This window comes from Manacus vitellinus, unplaced genomic scaffold, assembly GCF_001715985.3.
Source record: "Manacus vitellinus isolate BGI_N305 unplaced genomic scaffold, ASM171598v3 scaffold_9_pilon, whole genome shotgun sequence".
NCBI lineage: Eukaryota > Metazoa > Chordata > Aves > Passeriformes > Pipridae > Manacus > Manacus vitellinus.
The window spans coordinates 16,228,668-16,249,978 of record NW_021940917.1 but is presented as its reverse complement, the minus strand read 5'-3'; the positions used below and the strand labels follow the sequence as shown (position 1 = coordinate 16,249,978).

At 44.9% G+C, this 21,311-nt stretch overlaps 1 protein-coding gene across 4 annotated transcripts in view; it reads right to left on the bottom strand.

Moving 5' to 3' along the window:
* Positions 1-9,315: 9,315 nt before the first annotated feature.
* Positions 9,316-21,311, bottom strand: part of FUT10 (fucosyltransferase 10) — a 16,657-nt gene continuing 4,661 nt past the window's right edge. For 2 of the 4 annotated variants that reach the window (XM_018086163.2, XM_018086164.2), the window contains exons 2-5: positions 19,145-19,348; positions 18,149-18,434; positions 11,333-12,168; positions 9,316-9,574 (exon numbers count right to left, since the gene is read on the bottom strand). In XM_018086163.2, the coding sequence (XP_017941652.1) occupies positions 9,350-9,574; positions 11,333-12,168; positions 18,149-18,434; positions 19,145-19,225 (1,428 nt within the window). In that variant the 5' untranslated portion in view covers positions 19,226-19,348 and the 3' untranslated portion in view covers positions 9,316-9,349. Of the gene's footprint in view, positions 9,575-11,332; positions 12,169-18,148; positions 18,435-19,144; positions 19,352-19,774; positions 20,019-21,311 lie in introns of those variants that run through there. The other 2 variants (XM_018086162.1, XM_018086165.2) reach the window with 2 other exon arrangements.

Sequence of the window (21,311 nt, the reverse complement as noted above, 5' to 3'; positions counted from 1 at the left end):
ACAGAGCAGTATTTTGGGTACCCACAGTCGTCCCTGGTACCTGTCACAGATCAAAGGACAGACCCCATATCTCCCCAGTTTAGGGCTATGTCCACCCAATCCATCCAGCCCATGTCAGGTGAGACCTGAAGGCTTCCTCTGAGGACAGCAGGTCTGTCACATGCCAGGGGACACATCTGCAGGTGAAATCTAATTTTGATCCCTTAATAGAGAAAGTCAGTTTCTAAAAACCGGACTTCCAAAGTGGCAGAGTATTCAGATGTTTCCATTTCAGGTGTTGAACTAGTTAGCCTCTTTTCAAAAGATGTCCCTAGCAAGGGATACTCCAGCAACTGCCTGAGTCTGCAAAGAGCTTGGAAAGACATGTTGACATGGATAATCTCGTCTGGCACCTTAGCAGTACATTTGGCCACAGGCAGAGAAAAAGCCATCAGGAAGCTAAACCCCTCCACAGAAATGAGAAACATCTTTCTGAAGGCTTTTCCCCTGAGTACAGGTATGAGTACCTTCACATAGCACCTTGTCAAAAAGCACAGAACAGGTGCAGTACAGCCTCTGGCTGCTCTCGACTGATGCTGAGGTGGGCTTCAAAGACAAAATACAGCCTAGAAAACTGGAGAGACAAGGAGTCACACACACACACTCTAGAATGGCTTCAGAGCAGCTGTGTTTGCATCTCCGTAAGTAGAAACATTTCTATAGCCTTGCAGCTTTCTATATCACCCAAATCACTGCTGCTGTTCCTCCAGAAAAACCTCTGGGTATCTCCCTCCAGCACCCACCAGCACCCCTTGAGCTGGTTTCCGGCCCATCAAACTAATTTTTTGTTCTAGAACAGAGCTCTGATGTCAGGTTGCAGGCATGTCTTTTGGACAGGTGGGAAAGGGGATGCTGGAACAGCTTCAGCAGAGGGGCATAGATACATCCCAGTAACCCTGCTCAAAAAAATTGGTCACCACCATCCTTCCATGACAACAACCCAGCATTTGCATTATCTACAATCTTCTGTGTCCTGGTGATCTCACCAGCTCCCACACTGTGGGCTGGTGTTTCAAACATTAAGCCCTCACCCTAGATTTACATTTATACTATTCTGATGATGTACAGCAACTTCTAAGTAGGATTACATTACACTGTGGTTACTGTGAGCCCCTTTGCAAGGCCCTTGCAGTATAAGGAGGATCTAGCAACTTTTTTTTCATGCTTGGTTCTCTGTTATCAGGTTACTGGACAAATTTGCTGCTGGATGAAGCTTTAATCAGTTTTGATTAGTAATCCTACCAGCAATGGCACAACCTGGATGACAGCAGCAAAAGTGAGTTTGGTATTTGTGTGAACAAATTAACATTGTTATATACAGAGGTGGGACAGTGCACATACAGCCTCCCACTTAGTGCAGGGATGGGGCAGCAACAACTTCCACCATGCCTGGCGAGTTTTGAGAGTTCTTCCTTCAGCAGCAGGGAAAGACCGACCCCTTTCTTCAAAAGGGAGTCTGAAAAACTCATTAATAATAGCAAATTGTGTGGACATCATCTTCCATTTTCTCTGAGCTTGGCAGGCCCCAAAAAGGTGAGGCTTTTTCCAACAGTTCTTGCATCTGTTTCTTTCATTCGCACTCTAAAATTGGGTTTATGTCATGTATATAACAGTGTTTCCTATTGTAAGACACTGGATTATTACATTAATTATTGCCTCAGACCAACTCAAGTGTGTGTGGAGGATGGCCACAGGGGGCCAGAGCACATAAAAGCAGCACCATGCAGCCATCATGTGGTCATGGCCCTGCCATGGACCCCTGGCACCTGAATCTACGTTGGATCTGGGGCGGTAGCTACAATTCTTTCTTTTTCTCTCTCTTTCTTTACTTCTTCTTCTTCTCCTAACCTCCTTTCTTGATACTTGGGTAACTTAAAGCTTGATTTGCTAAGCTGTATGGGTTAGCATGTTAGCATGCTAAGTCATTGCTTTGTGAAATGCTTTATTTTGGCCCTTTAAACTTTTGCCAAGCTCCCTTATTTTCTAAAGTTTGGCAGTAAAAATGTGTTATTTGACCTCCTGAGAAACATGTGCAGCATCTTCTCCTGTGCATTCTCTCAAGGTACTAAAAGAACTGAAGGCCCTTTTAATAGATCTGGCAAGAGGACCTTTGGAGCCTTATATATTCTCAAAGTAAAACCCCTTTGATGAGCTCATAGCTCAAACCTGGAGTCTTACACCTACTTACCAGAAGCAGCTCCCTGTTGGACAGGTTGGTTTTCTGCAGGGTTCTGAAGAGGGGCCGGGATTAAATTAAAATGTTCCACAGCAAGGGGGCAGAGATTCCCTTTCCTTTGGCCTTGTCCAAGGTGATATTTCAAGCCTTTGCTTCCCGCTTTGAAAGAGCAGAGTCCAGCAAGCAAGAAGCACTGCTGAGCATGGACAGAAACCCTCCCTCAGTGACAATGATCCCAGCTGCCTTGCACACCTCAAGTGTTCCCCATGCCTCAACATCCCAAGGGTCTGGGACCAGCTTCTCTGTGGCATAGATTCACTGGAAGCTGCAGCAAGGCTGTTCAACCAAACTAAGGTTGAAGAGCATAGTCTCAAGCTGGACCAGAGGAGGTTTAGGTTGGACATTAGGAGGAATTTCTCCACAGAAAAGGTAATTAAACATTGGAATGGGCTGCCCAGTAAAGCGGTGGAGTCACCATCCGTGGAGGTGTTTAAGGAAAGACTGGACAGGGCACTTAGTGCCATGGTCTAATTGACATGATGGTGTTCCATCATAGGTTGGGCTTGATGAGCTCAGAGGTCTTTTCCAACCAAATTGATTCTGTGATTCTGTAAAACTATAGTCCCTCTGTCACACCACCCTCTGAGTGACCCACAACCAGCAGTGATGTCCCTGCTGTCTACTGCCTGGATTCCTGGCCACATTTTGACTGTGGGCTTTGACTCTAGTCATCAGGCCAGACAGACTAATTCTGATCTCTCAGACAGGAGAAGGGTTTTTCTTTAATTCCAAGATTAAGTCTTTTTGGGCAATGAAGGGGCCTTTTTTTAATCAGTTTGAATCAACTTCCATTATTACCAGGTTTTTGTGTGTACTGCTCCCACCCCTGGAATGAATCACCTTGGGTTTCTGTGGTCTTTGTACAAAATACACAGCATGGGGAGAAAGGATATATTTTTGCTGACTCCAGGAAAATGATAAATGACCAAATGCATCCATCAGGAACAGAGAGTAATAGCTTCAAATGCAAACATCTGTTAGCAGCACATTTTAGTGCATTAATAATTTACATTCCATGGAAAGTTTAATTTATGCAAGTGAGAGTTTTGTGGCATAGTTTACAAAAGGCACACATGATTCTGGGGATAACAGATCTGTAGCAAGCCTATGACTGCCAAGACTCCTGGTATCATCACAGTTTTTGCTGTACAGTTTGTACAGTGTCTTTCTCTACTGGAGTACAGTACAAGAGCACTTATTTCCTTATTCATATAAAGAAAAAAAAAGTCTTCTGAGGCTTACCCATGCTAAAGAAACACCCAAAACTGCAAGATGTGCACAGAAAAACATTCAGAAAGGTTGCCAACAAAAGGGGAAAAGCATACATTTACCCTCTAACCCTCATGACCCTGGATCATTACTGATGCACTTTCACTCCAGGTTGCAGCTGCTGGACTTCAATCTGTCTCAGATCCAGCCCTGCTCTGAGGACTGTCCACTGGAGGCCTGAGGACACCCCACCATCCAGAAGACACATGCTGGTGAGCCAAGAGCTGGCTTCTCTGCTGACAACATACAGCATCGAAAAGGAGACTAACAAAGCTGCCAAGCAGTCCCAGAGCTTGCAGCAAAGTCCCTTGAACAGAGATGGTTTTGCTCAGGTTTCCCCAAAACTGCTGTGTGCAGTAGTTTTGTGTGAGTCTACTGTCCCACTCACTCCTCCCAGGCCAGGGAGCCAGGGGACCATAGATCTGCACACCCAGGGGACCCAGAGCCCAGGAAGGTTGCTCTCTGTTGGAAGAGATCTGAAAGCAACATGCAGCCTCTTGCCAATTAATGTGGCTTGTCGTGTATAGAAGACTAACAGACTGGCGAGTCAAATGCCCCACAGGTTAGAGATGCCAGGTGTTTACCCTGTGCCTGGGCAGAAGGATACAACTTCTGGCTGTCTCTTTTGGTGGTGCTTTTCCCAGATTCTCACCTCACTCTGGGTTCAGGAGGTACACCAAATGAAAGAAGTAGGAGAAGAAGGTAACCAACTTGAGTGTGGCTTTGGAATGGGATTGGGAAAGCAAAATTGATAGGGCTTCATGAAGTTGATGATGCCCCAACTTCTCACAATATTTCAGGGGAAAAATCCTGGGTTTAAGAAGACCCATGAGTGTTCTTCATTCTGCTTTAATCTGCAACTTTAGCAATCTTCAGGTCAGTTTTTCCCTGCAGAATATACGTACATATATTAAGCAAGATTGATTTCAAGACATTTGATTGATCAGATGCAAAATAAAGTCTCTACACCCTGTCTTCTTCCAAGGCCAGAGAGTTAAGAGATCAGCAAATGGCTCTAGGTTTTTAATAATTAATTCACTAACCACGAGCTTAGAAGACTAACTAAAAACAAGGTCTGCACATGAGGGTTCAATAACAATGGTTTAAAAACACGTAAGGGGAATACCAGCCAGCAGGACACAGCAGCACATGTCCCTATCACCCCACACTGCCTCGCCTTCCATCCTTCCTGCTGCTGCACAAAGGGCACCTGTGAAGGGTAGTTCAGATGACCTCTCTCTTTCCATTAATGACACAAAGCAAGCCCGTATTTAACCCTAGTCTGGTTTTTTGACAGTCTCCACAGAGCTGTGCAGTACATGGCTCTACAATGCCAGTTATAGGAGACCTGCCCACCTCACGCACACGCAACAGTAACACGCCCTGTGTTGTGTTTCACGTCAGGCTAACACCACACTGCTGACAAAACAGAGGATCACATGCTCTGCAAACGTGTGTTATCAGCTCTGGGTTTCTTTAATGCCTGCCACACGCCAGGAGTTTGGCTTTGTTTCTCAGTAAACGCTGGATGAGAGAGAGAAGCTGGGATTTCACTTCTGAAGCCCGCAAAGCACAGTGGTGCACCCACAGCATAGGATCAAGGTTTGTCTTGCACTGAAATGAACACAGTCCTCCTTACATTTCTTTAATCACTTCTTCAGTCATTGGCTTGCTGTTCATTTTATGGGGCAAATACTCCCTTGTTCCTTTAATGAATTCTGAGCACAACAATCTCATATGATTTGCTGTATTAACACCCACACCACCAGGCCCTCCTAAAGCAAACAAATATGCAAAAATGAACCAGTCTGGGAAAGGCAGGTCAAGTGGCGTGGCAGGAGAGAGAAAGCAAGAAGGAGACAGAGCATGGGAGGCAAAGGACAGCCCAACTGCACAGCTCTCTGCCATGACACAGGGCACTGCTGAGACACCATTGAGAGCTCATGGGTAATGGTCAGGGGATGGGCAACCCCAGGGGTGGTGTGAGGGCATCTGCTGCAGACAACCTCACCGGGAGGTGAAGCAACTCTTAGGCACTTGGAGGAAGCCTCTTGATGGCAGGACCAGGTGTTCCCAGGGGACTTTTGCCCCCAGCAATAGCTTCTGGAAGGATCCCAGGCTGTGCCACAAAATGTTCTCTGGGAGTGGAGCCAGTGGGGCAGCATCTCCACCAGGGTGGAGGGAATGCTGCCCCACAGGCAGGATACACCACCCCCACAATGCAGGGGGGTGGTGGAGGGCAGGGTCAGCGACAGACCAGTAATCACCCAGCAGGTCCACAGGGACGAAACAGATCGAGACAGAACTGCAACCAGGAACGGGCTTGGGACAGCACAACCTGGACAAGGGCTTTTGACCTCAGAGGCAGCTCTTGGTGTGACAGGGGAGGCCTCAGGTGAGGCTCCTCCCAGCTGCTTCTCATGCTCACCTTAGCTGTTTCCCTGCAGCCTGCTCCCAGGCATCACAGCACCAAGGCAGCCATAACCTAAGAAGGACAAGTTGGAGGCTCAGGTCTCTGATGCAGTGAAAATGCAGCGGAGAAATGTGAGCAAATGTGTGCACTGAAAAAAAATCCTCTTTTGTCTCCCTACACAACCAGATGTCATGGAGAACAGGAGGTACAGGTACATCAGAGGGAGCTGGCAGAAGGCAGAGGCCGGACAGAGAGGACAGGAGAGTGTGGGAAGGATAAAAGCAATCTCTGTTCCCTTTTGTCTGTGCCCCTGTCCTAATTTTCCCCAGGGAGAGGGAGCAGGACCATGTCTAAGGCTGACCTTCAGGACCACCTCTTTCCTCAGGCTTTCCCAGTCCCACCAGTGAGATGTTGTGGATTCCCAGAGACACCTCCAAGCTGAACCAGGCATCTTCTGATGGGGCAGACTGGTCTTGTGGTTTTGTACTTCAAATGCAAAAGTCACTGCAGCATCAGAGGCCACTAATATCTATGAGCCCTGGGCTAGCTGATGGGTATGGGTTCAGTGATATTATTGTAAGCCTAGTATGAACTGTTTTTGTGCCTTATGTGCCACTACAGGGGATATCAGGACAGGTTGTTACCACTGTGTAAGAGGCTGGGAAGCATGCACTCATTCATCTAGAATCAGCTCTTGTTGTTGGAAGTATGGAGTTTTTCTCAGCTGTTTTGCTATTGTCTTTCTAAGGCAAAAAGCAACTGAAAAAGAAAGGACTGTGCCATCTAGACCATACATAAGTCTGTCAAAGAAACTGGATCCCTCTGTTGGCTAGAATTAAATACCTGTACATGGCAGGAAGGCTAGCAAATCTGATTTAAAAAAAAAAAAAAGACTGGTCACCCGCTTCTGCTAATTCTTTCTCAGAGCAGTAGGGGGAGAAAAGAGATCAACTTAGAATTCACGATGGTCAGTCTTTCTTACTCTTAATTAGCCTGCACAAATTCTTGCCATAAGTCTCCCAGGGTGATGTTCACAAAGACTTCCCTCCACCCAGCACAGGAAAAAAGATTCCAGAGAGTGATTAAAGCCAAAGAGGCCAAAGTGAGGTTGCTCTGAATTAGCTTGTGGGAACCAAGAGTTTATCCTGTAAAAAGAATGTACTTTGAGATGACTGGCAGTTATACCACAGCACCTCTTCAGGCAACTGCTCCAGAGACTCATCTTTCTATTTTGTATAGCAGTGGACAAACATGTTACCTCTTCTGAAACACCTGCTGCTGACCACTTAAAACTTCAGAATGTGGGCTGCAAACCAGTTACTTCAGTCCTCCTTTCCCTCACACTCCACCAAACTGAAATGAAGGGTAATAATGCAGTAAAAACTGAGATAAATATGCCTCATATCTTTGGATAACATCTGTACCAGACTGCTCAGGAAGCTCATGATCTGACAGATTCCACCATGGAAACAAAGGGAAAAAATCTTTGGTTATGCAGCTCCTGAGGTCTTTAAAAAAAAATGGCTTGAGATTTTTGGCAAAGGAGAAGGCAGAACACCACCAAAAAAAAAACAAAACAAAAAAACCACCACAAACAAACCAATTAGTCCTTCGCGTTTCAAATACTCATCATCCTAGGAGGAGAAACAGAAATTCAAGGCAACTGATGGGGATTCAAGAGTTCCTTTTGCAAATGTTTTGGGGTTTACGTCCAGCTCTTGGTCTCGGTTTAGGGAAGCCTCCAAGTCTGGTGTTAATGTCACTTTCCTGAAGGGCTTCATTTGTGTATCCTAGATATCATTTGCGCTGCAGACCACTTGCAAATGAGTTTAAGACACAGATGCTGTGTGTCACATTGGCAAAACACTAGTGGTGAGAAATTTCAGTGGGACTATTTTGTGTAATCAAAACTAAGTACATTTCTCGTAGAAACAATGACTGGTACTACTGACCAATACTATATTGTTTGTGGCCACAAAACTGCTCCTTCTGATGCTAGATTTAAAAGTAATAAAAAAATTCACTGGCTATTCATTGAAGAAATTTCTGGTGAGGAAACTTTTCCAAGGTAAGTAACTTTTGCACCTGAATTTCTTGGTGTAAATGCTATTCATATCCTTCCCTATTGTCACTATGTGGCTACCACTCCATAAAACAGCCAGATGTTTGAAAGAAATTCTAAAATAGCCTGCTACAAGGAACAATTGCATGGAAATTATCAGACAGGTGAAAAACTGCCTTTCTGGCAATGTGAAGAACTCTATATTACTAGCTGGATTTGCCTCTGTGGCCATGCAGATCCTGTAGAGGTTGACTCCTCCATAGATTGAGGTTGAAAGTACTTGGGATAAAAACTGCAACAGTCTGCATACCAGGCAAAGGTGTATCCTTTGGCAAGTGATGACCAAGATCACGAAATTTTATTCTTTGTCAAAGTAATTTGAGATTTTCTCTGTTAAAACATGCAGGCTGCTTGCCTACTTCTCCTTGGGCCTACTACAGGCCTTTCAGCACTAATGGACTCTCAGTTTTATCCTTGCCCTTTCAATTATATAATTCCATGTTTATACATGATACAAATCCTATCATCAGAATACAAATACATCATCAGAAAGGCAAGAAGGTAAGTCAGACTGAGGCCAGCACTATTTCTGGGGAGTAGAGATATTCATGTGTTCTGCTTATTTTTAGCAAAAGATGGTGGGTAAATCTGAGCCAGCACATTCTTCATTCAATCTGTCCCTGGCCACTAACAGATGGTGCTTCCTCATGCCAAGCACTAATGCACTTTACATTGGCACTCTGTGTCAGGACACAAAGCTCGCCAAGTCCCTGCTAATCCCGCTGGTGCCAGGAAAATTGATAATAAACAACTAGCCAGGGACACAGTCCCAAGTTTTTACTCTACCTCCAAAGCAGCACAGAAGCTGTACCAGTGCAATGATGTCAGATGCTCTCCAGCTCGTGGCTATAAGTGAAGCAAAGGAGGGCCTTGGATGGCAGAAAAAGGGGTCCAGAGGCCATGCTGGTATGTATCTAAAGATGGAGGGAGATCCACCTGCTTCATGGTAACTAGCTGTCTGCTTAAAGCTGGGCTTTGAGAGCCCTGACAACTGGGGCCTTAGTGTTCAAACATGTGAACTAATGGCAATTAATAATAATATAAATAATTATATATATATTTTTATATATATACATATGTACACATATTACCTGGCAGGGTAATTTTATTGTTAAGCATTTCTTAGTGACCCTTGAGCACTGAAAATACCAAATTCAGTCTTACAGGTCTACTTGCTATGGCTTATTAATCCTAAATGATAAGGTCACTAACAAAAGAAAATTTCACAGACTCCTCTGAGGAGCTCACTCTGTTTTACAGGTCATTGCGTTTATTCTTTGAATACAAGCATCCAAAATTCTTCAGCTGTAAAATTCCTGTTCCTTTCCACCAAGTGCCTCAGTGCCGAGGCTTCTTTCTTGGATTGCTCGAAGCTTGGTATCCACAGCTTTTGGAGAGAAGTCCAGCCAGGGTTTGAGGATGAGAACCAGAACGCCTCTGGTTTGGGGCAGCTCAGATGGTTAACCTGAGCCTCCCACCTCCGGGGCAGCCATCCCTGCCAATGGAGACAAATCAGAGGGGTTACTCAGGGACCCATGCAAACAGAGAATAAAGGTGCAGTGCCATTAGTAAACTATCAAAAGCATGTCAGTCACACTTTCCTTCCATCTACAGGCTCTGACCACGTCCCTGTGGATGTCACAGGGAAAGCCCTCTCCAAAGTGTCTGGGACAAGGTCAGTCACACTGACAAGAGCCTGAATCTCAGATAAGGTCTGGCTGCAAATGAACACCATCAGCCCATCCAAACTAAAATTCTAAGGCAAGGAGTTATATTTTCATCATTATATAGTTTTCACCTCATATATGCACACACTTAATGATATATATATTTTTAAGGAGAAAAATCAAGCCATGAATCTGACCAGGAGAGCAAACAGCTCTTCATCATCTTATTGACTAGAGAGCCACAAAAGCATGGGGAAGGAATACCTGTACCTAAACTATTCCATACTTTTCCATCGTTGTATTCCTAATTCAGAGAGAGGATATGTGTCCAAATTTGCACCAGCTTCAAACAGCAAAGTCTGGTTAAATGTAATGCTTACCAGTTTGGACTTCCCACCCCTTTAGCTCACCTTAGTAACTTCAAATGTTTCCTTCATCTCCCTTCTACTGGCTGACCACGCAGTGCATTGCTCAGACTGTGATCAGCTAAAATACAGCCTAATTGGCTGTAGGATACCAAAGGCATTGACCAGTTCAATTACTGGACACAAAAAGGGGGACTTTTGATTCATGCTGGTAACTGAGCTTGTGGAGAGTTTAAAAAGCAGCTAATGACCCTTTGTACGTAAACCTGGAAACCTTCATGGAATGTGGCAATTACAATGACAAACTCAGAAAGATACATGGTGAGAATTTTTAGCTTCAGTCTAGTTCCAAGTAATGCTCTGTTTATACCACCCAAATCCCTCACAGCTGGTAGCCTCAGACAACTGAACAGCTCATGGTGTCTTTGAAAAGGCCTTCTGGTGGCATGGCTGTCACCCCTGCAAGACTGCTGGGCTCTCAGTGCTGGGCTGCCTGGTAAGACACCCATTACTAACTAGTCTCCTATCAGCGTAATTTCAAAAGGATTAGATTAGGAGGAAGAGGTCCAATTCCTCTCACAAACACAGAGTCTGGCTTAAACATGGATGTTTCAATGTTTAGTCACTGATTGTGGCCACAGACAACAGCATGTTGTCACTACAGCTTTGAACACCACATGTGTGCAGAACCTGACAGTCACAGGGTACTCAAGACAGATCTTAAGACAGGGTTCTCTAGTCCAGTCCCCTCTTCCAAACAGGTGTTTGGATATTAGATAGAGGTGTATCTAATTGCCTAGGGCAAAATGGAGTTGAGTCTTAAAACACCTCCAAGGACAGAGATACCACAATCTTTCTGGGCAACCTGTTTCCAAATGTTTCAGGTCATCTTAAAAAAGGTCAGCAAGTTAGGCTACTTTCTGCAGCCTGAGAAAAACCCTCCTTCCTGAACAATTCAAGTCTTTGGCTGAAGTGACCACCAGCTCAACTGTCAATGTGTATGAGCTCAAGCCCTGCAGCAGTCTGAGGAAACACGTGCTCTGGTTGCACACCAACACCTTCTGCCAACACCTTTTTACACGAGGATGCACAAAACAATGGCACTGGAATACCAGTGGCTGTCGGCTGGCCAGAAAACTGGCAGCTGAACTTCCTGGGACAAATCTGACCCTAGTGCCACTTTGAAGCCCCTCCAAGACACAATGACAAATTCACACATACCTTTTCTTTCTGTCTGATGTTTTCCCACACTCTGTTGCACACCATGCACTCAAAGGTGTCAATGTAATTGTCCTGGGTGATATCTTGCACTCCCCACTTGCGTTCCTTCATTGCTGTAAGCAGCCTTGGGTTGGAAATGTCCCCTTTCACTTTCCACTGCAGGTAGGACTCATATTCTTCATCATTTCTATCCAGCGTTTTGATATAGTGGGCCAGCTCCCGAGGGTGTGAAAAACTGGATACCAGGATTGCACTCCTGTTACTAGGAAGCCAGTCTACAACACTGGGAGACCCAAAGTACACTGGTACCACCCCCAGCTTCAGCGGCCGCCAGAGTTTTTCTGTGATATAATCTTCACAAATAGCATTTTCAAAAGCAAGAATGAACTTGTACTGTGCCAGTATTTTTAAAAAGTCCCCATCGTCCATGGCAGATGGATTTCTAAGATGCTGAGGAAGGTCTCTATTATGCAGGCATTCCCCATAAGAGTCCACTTCGATGTGGCACATCAGCTCACGCACGTAGCTGTCCCGATCAGAAGGGGGGTCGCAGTCGGACTGCACGTACACAAGTGGTGCAAGTCTCTTCCTCAGGATGTTTTTCATCTGCAGGGGGATCATGAACCTCAAGGACTTCAGGACCTCCACACCCTCAAGGTACTGAGTGGTCAGTGGCAGGTGAGAATGGCGGCTAAATGTTGCAGTGTGGTTGAATAAGGTGATGGTTGCTTCGTGGAAGAGTTTGTAGTTGTTTTTTGGTGACTCTTCGTGGAAAAGGGCCCAATCATGATATTCTTTACGAGGGAGGGGCAAGCTGTCTATGCTGAAGTCGGTACCTAGAAAAAAGCAGTGTTCATTCTGTTATCTGTCATGTGACACTACAATGACAAAGAAATCTAGTTTTAATTTAGTACCAGCCCTACAACCATCACATTTCTGACATCAAAAGGCAGTTGTTTCAAAAAGTGCAATCATGCAAAGACACAAGAGTGTAATGCCAGATAAAACTGAATTTCTCAGCAGAAGAATCTAGAAAGGGAGGATCAGTATGTAATATTAGATGTGTTTTCCTTTCATGTCATATTAGTTTAAAGGCCTCTCACTTCAAAGGATCACTAGGAATTTTTTATTTTCATGCACTTAAATGAGACTAGTTGAGATGCTTAATAATCTCCTGGATCTCTAAATAGGAGAACAGAGGTACTTCCTCTATGATGTGAGGACATGGTTCCTGCAGGCTCAATTTGGTTCTAGTAGCAAAACAACAAAAGGGATGCTAAAATATTGGAAAGGGCTAAGAAGAAAAAGTACAAGAACGACTTCAGGTTTTGGAAAGACATTGTACTGTAGAGACTTTGAAAGCCAAGCTGTTAACTCATCAAAGAGAAAATTAAGAGGTGATGTACCACAGCTGCCTTCCAGATACATAAAGAAGTAGCTTCTGGCAGAAGACAGCTCCCCAAACTAATGCCAATAATAGAAGAAGAACCATGTCTTAAATCTAAAAACAGACAACCATAGAATAACTTAGGAAAACTGTGGTAGAAGCCTTAGGACAAACCTAGAAGATTTTTCTCAAAGCCTGGTCTGTGCAAAACCGAGTTGAAAATATCAGCTCATCAATCTGACTCTTACTCTCCCTTCAGCACCACTGCACTACACTTGTACACTTAGTCTTATTGCAGACTAAATGCAAAGTTGCTGAATCTCTGTCCAGATACTTCCTCACTGTCTTTTAAATGTATCTGTTTTCCATTTAAGTAAAAGCACTGAATACAGAAAACTTTTAACGTGTATTGTCAAGCAAGAGAAGTTCAAAAAACTGAAACAAATACTGAACAGCTGTCTTAGAAAAGACCACAGATCCTTATCTTTGGACAAGCTACTCTACCATCTGTGGCACTCTAACCTTTGTTTAGCAAACTCCGTGGTTGACTGCATCTAGGACAATTGGGAACATGATGTCTTAAACAAGTTGTTCTCAAAGCAACTAAGGGGAACGGCCGGGTAAGAGGCAGATTCTGTGGAGGTGGGGTAATACTTTCCTGATGCCAACTTCTGCTGCACAGCTGTGCAGACACAAGAAGCAGGGTCAAACAGCAGTCATATCCTAGAGGGGGCTATAGGCCACCAAGGACCCAAAAGCACTCCTGACTCTTTTCAGGAACTCTCCAGCAGAAGACTGAGCATGCCTCATAGCGTTGCATCAGACACAAAGAATTCCCATCCTGGGGAGGGATCTAGGAGTTCCCATCCTAGATGAATTCTCTGTTTTGAGGGCCCCCACCCCCAACAGATAAAGACTGTGACCATCACCCCTATGAAGGACATCAAAACTGCAACCATCAAGTCTCATCACTGGATCCACCAGAGGTTCCATCTTTCCTCTCCACTATCTACTCTTATCTCTTCCTTCTCTTCCTTTCTTTTCCTTACATTTTTTTCTTCATGAAATTTTTATACTTATACCGAAAAGAGCCAAAACAGCCACATACCTCCTTTCCACTGCAATTAAACTGTTTTAAAATAAACTTGGCTCATATATACACACCAGTCATTCAGTTTCATTTCACTCTAATTCACCCCAGGGGATTTATAAACAAAAGCTCACTCATCCTGCCTCAGAGGCAGGTCATAACATCATCTCAGTCACACTTGTAACTTTTCACTTTCCATTCTACCCTTGACTTCAAATCACTGATGGCAAAAAAGAGGGTACTAGCAAAATTCTTACACAGAACATTGATCTAAAAACCAAAATACAATAAAAAAACACCCAGTGGCCTTTGCAGCTGCATGAGCCTGCCAAGATGACTCCAAGGATGACCTTATAAAACCAACGTAAGACTTCACTACTGCAGTGAAGACAAAAGCTAGCTGTCAGTAAAAACCTCCTATAGGGCAAGATCCTTCAAGGGCATCAGATGGGCTTTTTCAGGGCCACTAAGTATTTGACCTTCCATTTTCCACTCAAGTGTTTACAAAGCCATAGTGCTGTCTACTCTCTTATATGGATCCGAATCATGGGTCATCTACCACCACCGCCTGCGTCTCCTGGAACGCTTCCATCAACGCTGCCTCCAAACAATCCTAAACATCCACTGGTCAGATTATGTGACCAATACATCTGTTCTAGAACAAGCAGCAGTCACAAGTATTGAGGCCATGTTGCTGAGAACACAGCTGCGCTGGGCAGGGCACGTCTCCAGGATGAAGGACCAACCACCGCCTCCCTAAGATCCTGCTTTATGGTGAACTTGCCACCGGCTGCTGCAAGAGAGGAGCCCTGAAGAGAAGACACAAGGACTCCCTGAAACAACATTGGGCCTTGGTCACATTGATCAACATAACTGGTCTACTCTGGCCTCCAGTCGGGAGGTCTGGAGACACACCATCTGTAACACTGCTGATGCCTTTGAGAACGCAGCAGGATCACTCTCGAGGAGAAAAGACAACACAGAAAGAACCACGTCTTGCAGAAGATACCATCTAAGGAGTCTTTCTGCTGTGCCTTTTGCAATAGGACGTGCTCATCTCGTATTGGCCTCATTAGCCACCAACGTGCTTGCAACAAACATGGGTAGAGCCCTTCCCAAATCTTCCTTCACGAAGCCTGGTCATGATGATGAAGTATTTGACCTTCCATTTTCCACTCAAGACTAGTCCCAAGCCCTCAACACTAGTAGGATGAAGGGCTGTGCCATTCAATGCAAAATGCTATTTGCTTATTCTGTTTTTGATGTATTATAGTGATACAAGAAGGTGACAAAAACTGAAAGTGAATCAAATTCTCATGGAGAAGTTTATAAGGTCTATCTGGTTTTGAAAATACTTCATTCTAAGTGATGCCAAGAAGAGAAGCAGCAGTGCATACTGACAATAATGAAATGCTGTGGGGTGAAACCATAGCACTTCAGCTCGGACTCTTGCAAGGGTTCTCCCTCTTTAAAGTAGCATTGCAGAGAAGAGAAAGGGAAAATGCAGGCAAGAATGAGAGAAAGACAAAAAGGCAACATGTAAAACTTACTAACTAGAAGACAGTTATGTTAGGCAAAGGAGAAACCTAAAGAAAAAATGCACTATAGAATCACAGAATCATTTAGGTTGGAAAAGACCTCTGAGATCATCGAGTCCAATCTTGGACTGATCACTACCTTGTCAACTAGACCATGGCACTAAGTGCCATGTCCAGTCATTTCGTGAACACTTCCAGGGACAGTGACTCCACCACCTCACTGGGCAGTCCATTCAAACATTAAACAACCCTTTCCATGAAGAAATTCCTTCTAATGTCCAACCTGAACCCTTCCTGGTGCAGCTTGAGGCCATGTCCTCTCATACTGTTACTTCTCCCTGCCTGGCAGAAGATGTCATCCCCACCTGGCTACAATCCAGTTGTAGAGAGTGATGAGGTCTCCCCTGAGACTCCTCCAGGCTAAACAACTCCAACTCCCTCAGCCACTCCTCATAGGACTTACTCTCTAGACCCCTCCCCAGCTCTGCTGCCGTTCCCTGGACATGCCCCAGCACCTCAATATCTTTCTTTAAGTGAGGGCCCAGAACTGGACACAGTACAGATCAGGGCACATCAGAATGACAGACTCTAATACAGCACTTAATCGATCCCAGTCCAGCAAGAAAACAAAAATTATTAAAGGGAAGATACCATCTGCATGTTCCCTATCCCATGAGACAAAGGAAATAAAGGAGCATACAATGGGATAAAAAAAAAAGCACTATAAGACTAGAATTATGAGCAATTTCAACTTCCAAACTATTACTCTGTAAATCTTAGGTACGTGGCAAAGTGCAGAAGCGAAAGATACATGCTGTTACGAGAAATTCTACATTTTAGGAGACATCTTTCCTTCAGGAGTCATGGTCCAGCACACAACACTCCAGCACAGAACAGCTGGACATCCTCCTCCCTTAGGAAAAACACCCCTGAGGCTCTGACAGATCCAGCTCATGCTGACTCAGTCGAATTGGTAGCTCACGCTGAACACAACACTCTGTGAATTATGGGACACTGAAAAGGTGGAACTGGGAACCCCTCCCAAAAGCAGAGACAAAGTCTAGCAAGTGGATGCCACACCTCATTTACAAACAGGAGGAGGTGGCACTTGCCAAAGGCATCGCCTACACCCAGGGGCTTCCCAGGCCAGGACTGTAAGCCAGGACAAGATGTAGAAAAGTTGGTGTTCCTAGCAAAGCAGCTGTGCTGGAAAACATCCGAACCCCACATTTTTTGCACGGTATTTTTCCTAATCTTTGGATCATTCTTCTCTTTACTAGCCTACTGACCAAAATTAAAGCACTTTCTTTGGAAGGGGAAACTGTGCTCTGATCCAGCCATAGCATGGAAATTCAGATATTCAAGTTTTCATTCAGCAGGCTGTTCAGAGGGAAAGTCTGTAACAGTAAGACATGCCTTTTTGCAGGGTCACAGCTCAGTGCATCAAGGGGGTGGGGGTGGGGATGGGAGAAAGAGGGATGGAGAGAGAAAGAGAGACAGAGAGAAAAAGTCACACTCTCTGGGTTTTAGCGTTGTGAGGTCATTTACTGTGGTTTAAAAATAAGTTACAATTTTGCATATTTTGACACTTTCCTTTACACAGTCACAGATAGCCACCATCACTAGAAAAAGAAGAAAAAGAAACACTACAGGAAAAGTCTTTTGCCCAGTGAAAGTATACTGTGTCCACAAGCCTGCTAAAAATGAAGAATAACAGTCTTTTTAATGCTGAAACAGACAGACAAAATTACTATCAGAGACCAAAATCACCAGACTTCACAGCTTCCTGTGATGCAATCCAGCTTTCCTTGTCTTTAATTGGGTCAGCTTCTCATTCCTTTGCTGTTATTCCTTTGCTTTCATGCTTGACCACTACATTATCAATAGACAAAGCTGACCTACTTGGAGGTCTGAAAAGATTAGTCATGAGAAGTTTTTGGTTCACTGTTAACAATCAAGCAAAAGGCCCTTCTTTCCTATATTTCCAGTTCACCTGTATTCTGACTGAGTGAATGAGATTCAGGACCCTGTTTTATTTTGTTTTGTTTCCAAACAAAAGATTTGAACCTACCAGTCAGAGGAAAAAATTGAATTTATTTTTCTGCCTAAAATTCATTTTTTTTTTCTTTCAAAAGCAACCACGTGGGGAAAAAGAACAAAACTAATGAAGTAAGGTCTACTTTTAAAAGATGCATCTTTTGTGTTTTGTAGATTAACCTTACAGTAAATGTAGTGGGAAGTTTCTGATAGAGCCAGAGCAGCTCAGAAGGTTGCACTAGTTGCTGCCCCCTGTGCAGAATCAATAGGTTTCTTTCACTACTTCCCATTTACAGTCTGCTAGCAATCTCTCAGCACATGAGGCAGGGGAGTTGCACTGTTACCAGCAAGGGCATCATTTTTAGACAAAAGACTTGCACAAGTGCAACAAAGGCCTTGCAGAACCTCTGCTAGGGGTGACAAGCCAGAAGACTGGAAAAAGCTGGCTTGATCTCAGACTGTCTTTAAACGCCTTGGCAACTACATGAAATTAATTGTCTTTTCTCCCATGAACAGGGAGTACATGTGATTGGAAAGCAGTATGAGACAAGGCATCAGTCATCCCACAGAACGTGCACAGCCAGTTTTCAGAGTACTTTTACTGAGAATGTGCATCCCTGGATGGTATTTAGCACCAGGCAAAATTTAGTCCAACGAGCTGCATAAATTTCCTGTTCTGTCATTGTCACTTAGAATATTTAATCTCCAAAGGAAAATAACTAAGCAGGAGAGAAAGCTACTCCTTTAAAAAGAAATATTCTTACCATAGAACAAAAAAGCCCTTGTCATCTGATCGTGCTGGTAGGTCTTGTTGATAGTAAAGAAGCAAAAATCCTCTCCACACTGACCGAGTCTTCCTGTCTCTCCAGTCAGGGGAGACCACCAGAGCAGGACAGGATAGTGATTAACGTCAGACTCTGCCTTGAAGCTGCTGTGAAGTTCCTGCTTCTTAAGCTGAAAAGTGTGTCCCTCCACAGGCCTTAATGGGCCGCTGTGTAAACTGGAGATAACTGACACCTTGTTCTCTGAATTGCCCAGTTCGGTGATAACCTTCAGGGAAATAAATACACACATCACAACATGTCACTGTCACCAGCCAGGACATCTGCCTGACAAATCAGAATTTAAGCATCAAGCACTAAGTCCGTACGTGAAGTTTCTGTCAATCAAATCACATGCATTTCACTGACTGCAGCCACCGCCCAGGTGATCTTATGTCAGAACAGCAAAAGCTTTACTTTGAATTTGTAACGAGGAGGCAGGAAACACCTTTCTATACTGAGATATGGCCACATCAGATATGATTTAACAACACAACTTCTGCTTTCTCCCTGGAAAACGCTCAGGACAAAGGACGGCCATTCAGTAGCCAAGTCTCTCCTAGTAGTTGTTAAAAAAACCATAAAGTTTTCATGTCTCCATGGGTCCAGCATTGCCTCCCCTGCCTAATGAGTTCAAACACAGGGAGGCAATGCTGGATGGAGGCAACGCAACATGGCATAGTATGTTCCAACGCTCCTGAGAAATTCCTCCAAGATCCAAGGAGCTCTACAAGAGACGTGTTCTCTGTGTAATGTCACTTCTGGAGTCAGCTATTGCCACCAGGCCAGTGTTGCTGACAGAGCTTCTGTAAACACTCCTGTTAAAGCACAGACTAGTACATAAAATGTCTGTTGCCTTCAATGTTCTCTCTCATCTGATAGAACTGTGTCCTGCTTTGACAGCAATCTCATGCATACCCCACCCCCTTGCCCCTGTACCTGGAGTGTCACCACAAGGAAAAAGGCAGCCGCAAAACAGAAGCAAGATGCCCACAGTATCCTCCTCTTCATCCTAATCATACTGCACTACCAGGTCAGCCAGAGCAGGTACAGCTTGGCATTGGGAAGGTCAGCTTGTCTGAAGTCTTCAGCCTTTGCTGCTGGGCTTTCCCATTTCATCCTTACTGCTCTTCATGGTGACTGCTGCTGAAAAAGAGTAGAGTGTCAACAAAGACTGCTCCTCAAGCTCAGTGGTTAGTCTGATGTCTACCCATAGCTTTCCACAGGTGCCAGAGCCACATTTTGAGCCAGGTACCCAGGAAGCAGTCTGCACAAAACAGTGCTCTTGCTCACATGGCCCTCATCTACTCTCCCCGTGGTCATCCTGGAGATCCTCTCTGAGCAGGGTAACACATCCTCTCACCCTTGCAGTCAGCGCAGAGAAATGCTGATGGCCACAGGTCAGTCCTGTGTGAGGAGAGCACCTATATTCCTGAGTTTCCAGATGTCAAACTCTGCTGCTTTTCAGCAGACGCATTAACAGGGGAGCAGTGGAAGACTCTCCTTCCCTGAGCAAGATCTGAAAATGTTCCTGGAGAAAGCACACAACTACCTGGCCTTGGGACTTACTATACTGTGGTCTTCTGGGACTTCTCTTCACGAGAATATGGAATGCTTGTGCAAGATGCTCTGTGTCCAACGCCTAGAGAAAGTAATGACACAGTATACACACACAAACTCTCCCCACATCTAAGAACATTTCAATTTAACAAGTTCCCCTTTCCCAGTAATCTACATCTGTGCTGGCCTGCCTCTCCTCAAATAACTCTTTCCCTTCCCTGATGCTTTTTTTAGTTTTCACAGAGCCCTACTGTTTTGCTGCATGCTGAATATTACTGTGTGAAAATCCCAGCTCCTGGCAACTGAAGTTGCAAATTCCAGTTTCATCTCAAAAAAAAAAAAAAAAGAAAAAAAGGGACGGTAGAAAGATAAGACTCTATCACTCAACACAGAGAAGTTTGAAAATGTGGGTATTCTGAAAGCTCAAAAAGCAGAAACACACACAAAACATTTAATAAATTGCTATTTTTAAACTCCTCTCTTTCAGAGATATGCCCCTCGTAATTTATGCTGGTTTGCCTGCCAACTTTCCCCCCATTCTAATCCCAATCACAAAGTTTCACAACCCTGACAAAGACAGATGGATCCCCAACCCACTGCCTGCTGTAGAACTATCACTGCGGTTCTCGCAGCTAAAGCCAAAAAAACTATCCTGTTTCTGCTTCCACTGCCACATCAGTTCATCCCTTCCCCTCAAACATCAGAAAGGCCTCTTTAGGAAAAGATCACATGAAACCCTGCTGTGTGAGTTCTGCTCTGCACAGGCCTCACTTCTGAAGGTCTGTGTGGGTGCAACAGTGCAGGCTGCCAGTTAAGCTCTTCTCAAATCAGGCAGGATCTTCTGCAAACCCTCTGCACCTTCTGTGCCTCCAGCAGTACAGCCAAAAAAAGGGGCACCAGGAGGGGAAGGAGCTGAATTCTGCCCACTGCTGTGTCGGTGAATATCTGCTCAAGGCACACCCTGGAGCTGAACAGTACCTTTAACACCACGTCTTACCCTGTGCATGGCAAAAGGTAAGACCCTGATGACCCACTGAATGCTGCCCTACCCCCTGCCCTAGTAAAAGAGTAGTAAATCGTCACATTTTTAGGTATTATTCTGAGGTTGAACTGACCCACAGCATGGGTGTGCTGTACCTACTGACCCAGGGTACTGCACTGAGCCATGGCTTCATTCTTGTGTCTGTGGTGCCCAACACGCAGTACTTCTGCCCAGTGGTGCGAGGTGGTGCGTACTTGGAGTGGGCCAGGTAAGGCTCCATCCCGTCCCAACTCCACTGACAAGGATGACCTTGCACGGCTTTCCCACTCCGGTCAGGCCGAGCGGAGGCCCTGAGGACTCCAGGAAATACAGATAAATCACCACGCCCTGCTGCCCTGCGGGAGCAGCAGCTCCCTGCAAATCCTTCCAAACTTCCTGCCAGCTCTCCTTGCAGCCTCTCCTTCCAGACCTGTCTTGCCGCAATTCCCTGGGCCCAGCATCCCAGCTAGGGTTTTGCGTGCTCCCCAAAACGCTGCCCCTTCCCTTCCCGAGCCTCTGCCCGTC